The sequence below is a fragment of the Etheostoma cragini genome, chromosome 18, assembly GCF_013103735.1.
Source record: "Etheostoma cragini isolate CJK2018 chromosome 18, CSU_Ecrag_1.0, whole genome shotgun sequence".
Taxonomy (NCBI): domain Eukaryota; kingdom Metazoa; phylum Chordata; class Actinopteri; order Perciformes; family Percidae; genus Etheostoma; species Etheostoma cragini.
The window spans coordinates 22,513,526-22,519,259 of NC_048424.1; the positions used below are offsets into that span (position 1 = coordinate 22,513,526).

A 5,734-nucleotide genomic window follows, 5' to 3' on the forward strand; every position below is an offset into this window, starting at 1 on the left:
ATATTATATCGATATTGTGATATGAGGCTAGATATCATCTTAGATTTTGGATATCGTAATATTGTAATTTGGCATTAGTGTTGTTTTTTCCTGGTTTTAATGGCTGCATTTCAGTAAAGCAATGTAATTTTATGAACTAACCAGGCTGTTGTAACTGTTCTATTATTTGCCTTATCCCACTTTATATTTATAGTCTCTGGGAAATTCTAAGAATGGTAGAATTGTTCCCTCTGGTGGAGACTGCACAGATTGCATGTGTGTGTGGTCCGCCAGCTGCACAGCAGCAGAGGAAAGCACTCTGGAGGGTCCACCCAGAACATCATGGGCTGCCCTCTGCCCTCCCTGGAAGATCTTTTCAGCTTTTCAGTTTCTGCTGCCTCAAATATATCGGTCAGGCATTTCACAATCTATTGGTATTTATAATGGCCTTTAAAAAAAAATATATATATAGAAACAGGCGGTTGACTTTAGGAAAAGAAGATCGGGTCACACAGGACACGATCCCCAAGCTCCTGGGTGAAAGTCTGGTGTTTTACCCATCTGCCACCCAAACCAACCTCCATACGTGGATTTTGCCCTTTCTTACTACTCGCCATGGCGTGGAATCACAAGCAATCGCAAGGTAATGAAAGTCAATAGAGGCCTAACAGCGTTGATAAACACCCTAAAAAGTGAGTATGCGTCTTGATAACACGCCAATAATGCCATATGAATTGGCATACAACATTTCATAAGATCAGTCTGGGAAAATATGTTCATTACATGGGTATTTATGTTGTAAAAAAAGAAGGAATTTTTAAGGGGCGGAACAAAGCCAGCCCTGTAGAACTGTACGGGTCCTGTAACAGCTTGCCTTTGCTACGTTTCAAAAAAAGGGTCGACTTACTGGACCTGTCTCAATTTAAGCTGAATACCCCTGCTGTAAAGAAACACCCCAGGTTGTTGAAGACAGGTCTGGCAAGCGAGACCACTGCGTACCTGACGGCCTCGGCCACGTTGTTTGAGGTGTGTCCTGACAAGGCGTCGTGGAGGTTCCTGATGAAGTAGTCTCTGTACTCCTCAGCCAGGGCCATGAAGGTCCCACCCATCACGATGAACTCCACCTTGTCCACGCTGTGCCCCAGCTGCTTCAGCTGCACATTACACAGACAACACACAGGGCTTTGTTAAACTGCAAGAATCATGCAATTTGGCAATATCGAGACATTTAATAGGCTGTGATTGGGAGTAAAGTGATGTGCAGCGGAATAATGTTCTCTACAATAATAGTGATATCTTGCAAAACAAATTAGAATTTTACTTTAAAACATAAATTGAAAAGGTAGCAAAGAATGTAACCCTCTTATACATAGTATATTCCTGTATTTTTATTTATATACAGTATATATTTTTCATCTCATTCTTTTAGGTAAATATGTAAAGTGACAGATTTTTATTGTGTTGGACTGGTAGGCGGGTGGATGGGTCGAGGTTCAGGATTAGTTTGGATTGTTTGAATCTTGTACACTCTGGAAATCTTTAATATAAAAACATTGATCCAAAAAAAATATATGTACAAAAACAGCAATTGCACAGAAAAGCGACATCCAAAAGCCAAACCTCAATGAAAAAGATGAGACCAGGCAGTGGCAAATAGAGATTCACACAGCATATTTTTACATAAACTGTTGCTTTATTGGATGGCTTTGCTCTGCTGCATTAGACTAATAAGGCCATCAATTTAAACAACAGCATAATTGGGGTCAGGTCTAGGCAGACGGGTAAAAGCCATGACACTCATTACTGTATACTAGATAAACTATCAATGGTTATGATTAATACATGTTTGCAAGCAATGACGATCATTGCACAGCAGCCGTTTTGGGAAATGGGAGTTTAAGCACCTTGTGAATATAAAAGAGGCAGATGTGTCAAGCAGCTTCATTTAATATATGTCTAGAGGTAATACCAAGTGGAGCTGGGCAATATATCCACATTATATCAATATTGTGATATCAGACTAGAGGTCCTATCTTGCACACGGTGCAGCGCAAAGCCAGACAAAAGCATCTTTACTAGTTTAAGACCGACGCCATTTTCAATTCACGTTGTTTAGATAGCAAAGGCACTTTGCAATGCACCTATCTGTACGTCCATGGGGGTGCTGGTCTTACAGGGAGGTGTGTTCAGGTGCATTTTGGGAATATTGCTATCTTGAGGCAACAGGAAGTGATCGTGCTGTTGACCAACCAAAACCTGGTCTAAAGTCAGTAACGCAGCATTTGATTGTTATTTAAACAGCAAATTAGTAAAATGTGCCTAGGCTCATGCACAGCGTGCACACTAGGCCTGTTACACACACAGGGGCACGCAGAGCACACACATGTGCATGTGAAATAGTAATATTGTGTATATCTATATAGTGTATATTACATGTTATTATGGTTAATCCGCCATCAGAACAGCAATGCGCCAAGGTCAAAACGCGCCTGGCATTTAAAGGGAATATGAGATGACACTGATTGGTTGATTGCTGGTTACGCCCAAAACACACCGCTGAATAATTTAGACACTTGAGTGCAACAAAAACATGACCAAAAAGTGACAAAAGTCTCATTGAGGTGATATTTTGTGATAGTACCAACAGTCAACCCTACAATGTGACCGCAGTATTGACATGGAGGTATTTGGTCAAAAATACCTTCATATTGGATTTTCTCCGTATCGCTCAGCTCTAATACCATGTCGTGTTTAAATTAAAGAGCCATTAAAAGGAGTAAAGATGTGTGCACGGCAGGGCTACACTGACCTGCTCCACCCGATGTCTGGTCTGAAGGTAGGGGTCATAACGTGCTCGGATGGCTCTCATGGACGTTGGCTATCAGAAGAAGAGAGATAGACAAAAGTTATTATTCATTAAATAATTGCTTGAAGCATTTCAACAATGTTTTGTGTTCCCAAACATTCACAAATCTTAATTTTGACTTAAATCAGTTCTAAATATCGGTTATCAATATTGTCATCATTGGTATGGGCCTTGTTTCCGGTGGCAGCAGGACACCATCTTACCTCGTAGCCAGTGTAAGACTGTGTGGAGTACTCAAAGTCTGAGTCTGGACCACCAGGACAGTAGCTGCAAGAGTAAAGATTGAGAGATGCTTGAAATATAAGAACAATACATCAATAAACATGTGATGGTGAAAAACAAACTGTTCTAAATCAGCAATAACAACAAGAGGAAGTTCTCTGACCTGCATTTATTTCAAATGTAAATTAACACAATCATTTAAGCAGTGCACAATTTTCAAATTTAAGTAGAGCTAAATAAACTGCAACATTTTAGGGAGGAGGACTCATGTTACTTACACACAGATGTTGCCTGTGAAGCTGATGTGTGGACATCGATGCGGTTTGCACATCACAGCCACCACTGCGATCTGGACAGAAGACAGAAGTATTGCGTTCAATGATTTCCTGAATTCCCGAACTTAGGTACGCTGTACGTTTTCTGACTTTCTTTCCCAACCATCGATTGTTTTACATTCCCAGATAAGAGAAACCTCCATGTCCAGAAGCCCAAAAGCTGAGCTCCATCCAGCGATGCAGTCGCCAACTGTTGAGTCAAAGTCAAGTCTGGAGTCTGCAGTGTTCGAGTCCACGTCTAAGTTACCAAAGAAGAGTCTGAGTTGAGTCACTATAAGCTGAGTTTGAGTCTGAGTCATGAGTCCAGAGAATAGTGACTCGAGTCCAGGACTTGCATGCTCCATCGCTGCTCATTAGGCAAAAAAGTAGCCAGAAACTTCATCCTAATTCCGAGTCTTATTTCATAAATCCTCAGGTCCGAGTCCAAGTCGAGTCACGAGGCAAGTGACTCAACTTAAGTACTCCATCACTGGTGCAATCAGCTGAGCTGACTGGGTAAACATTTGTAACCTCTCATCCTGTTGGGGATATTTATTCATCTAGAATTTGGCATGAACGTAAATCAAGTTTAACACCAGATATACGGGCCAATCACAGTAGGGCTGCATTATACAAGGAAAACAGGCATTAATGTTGTTGAACATCGCAATAACGATATAACTTACAATAAATAAACATATCAAGCATAAATAATCAATTCTGCATTTCTGCTGTTCTTAGTATTCTGTTAAATACAACAAACCACTTGTTGAAATTGAAACAAATGAAAGGAAATAATTACAAACATTGTTCTATTGGAAAAATTGAACATTGAATTGAATTTAAGTCACCACTTGTACAAGCAACAAGAATGTCAGTTACATTTATATGTGCAGTTGTCTATTGCTATATGTAGCAGCCTTTTGCGATGTGTATATTGCACAAGTGATTTTGCAATGATGATTAAAAAAGAAACAATATGTTGTGCAGCCCTAAATCACACGACGCATTGCAGGAATAATCGCCTACGAAAAATGTATGTATTTCTTTTAGTCTGAAGTTCCTTAAAAAACAGTATGGCTGAAAGCACCTAATGCATTTCAACTGTTTGGTGCCAGCCTTACACAGCTCAGCATTACACCTGCAATCCTGCTGACCTCAGGTCAGCATGACAGTGTCAGAGTGACAGATTACTACAAACATCTGTCTATGACAGACTTGAGAGCTACTTACCCCACTGGCAGTGCGGATGGGTTTGGCCTTTAGCTTGGGCACCAGAGCCCGGCGGTACTGTGGTGGAACGGCAGCGATGATGTCGACCAACCGAGGCTGGGCTTCAAGTCCATATTTAGCCGAAGCCTTAGTCTTCACTCTTTTGAAAACAGAATCATAAAAGAAAATTAGTCTAGTGTACATCGTAGTAAGAGACAGAGCATATTTTTTAGCAATTTGCATTTCTCCTTTTAATATGAATATGGATACAAGTACAATTCAAGGAATCTTGCACTAAGTTCCATTGGGTCACATCATATACAATAACAATTCCTTGTATTAAAAACCTGAAGTCTTAATCTTACACGTGTATAACCAGTTCAACATTTCTGACAATTTAAACCAAGTGTTTCCCACCCGCAGTCCAAAACACAGACATTCATTTAGAAATATATGAAACAGAAAAAAAAACAAGAAGCTGGAACCAGTTGTATTCTGCCTCTATGATAAATGCCAAACTACTACTCCAGTGTTTAAATGCTGATTGACTAAATGTCATTTGAATCTGTCTGTAGAGTCTCTTGGAGAGTATTTTTCCAACTCTTCAATAGTGTGTTTCAGCCTGTCAGGTCACCTGTGCCACTGCAGTCTCTCAAATACACCCAACTAACCAAGACTGGCCATCCAAGAGGGGCCTGAAGAGACACCAGCGGGCAGCTGGTTCCACAATCACCAAATTATAAACGTATCAATAGTCCGACTTTACTGCATGACAGCGCTACATTCAAACACCAGGAGGAAGTGAATGGTTTTATAAGTAGTTTTAAAACAAACATACTACTTCGTACCTAATGTAATCTGTAAACAACATGGATTTTATTCCATCCAGCTTGCGTGTAACTGTAATAAAATGCTTGTGTGGTGCTGAAAGTGATTGCCTGGGGAAGACTTACTTGTTGAGATTGATGTCTTTGCCCTCTTCGTGGGCTTCAACCAGCTGACTGATGACATCGGCAATGGTCATCATCATGAGCTCAGCTCGGCTGAGATCACCTAACGAAGATTATCAATAAAGTATATCAGTATATTAACAGTGGTTTGGAAAAGATTTTGAAAAACAGACTTCAGATACAGTATTAGG

At 40.3% G+C, this 5,734-nt stretch overlaps 1 protein-coding gene across 2 annotated transcripts in view; it reads right to left on the reverse strand.

Annotated features, from left to right (window-relative positions):
• The window catches only part of elp3 (elongator acetyltransferase complex subunit 3), a 25,585-nt gene that overhangs the window by 19,295 nt on the left and 556 nt on the right, over positions 1 to 5,734 (reverse strand). For both annotated transcript variants that reach the window (XR_004660357.1, XM_034899811.1), the window contains exons 2-7: positions 5,547 to 5,646; positions 4,615 to 4,753; positions 3,346 to 3,416; positions 3,049 to 3,112; positions 2,789 to 2,857; positions 979 to 1,133 (exon numbers count right to left, since the gene is read on the reverse strand). Coding sequence is in view for 1 of the 2 variants with exons in the window: in XM_034899811.1 (XP_034755702.1) it covers positions 979 to 1,133; positions 2,789 to 2,857; positions 3,049 to 3,112; positions 3,346 to 3,416; positions 4,615 to 4,753; positions 5,547 to 5,646 (598 nt within the window). In the remaining variant the exon portion in view is untranslated. The remainder of the gene's footprint in view (positions 1 to 978; positions 1,134 to 2,788; positions 2,858 to 3,048; positions 3,113 to 3,345; positions 3,417 to 4,614; positions 4,754 to 5,546; positions 5,647 to 5,734) is intronic.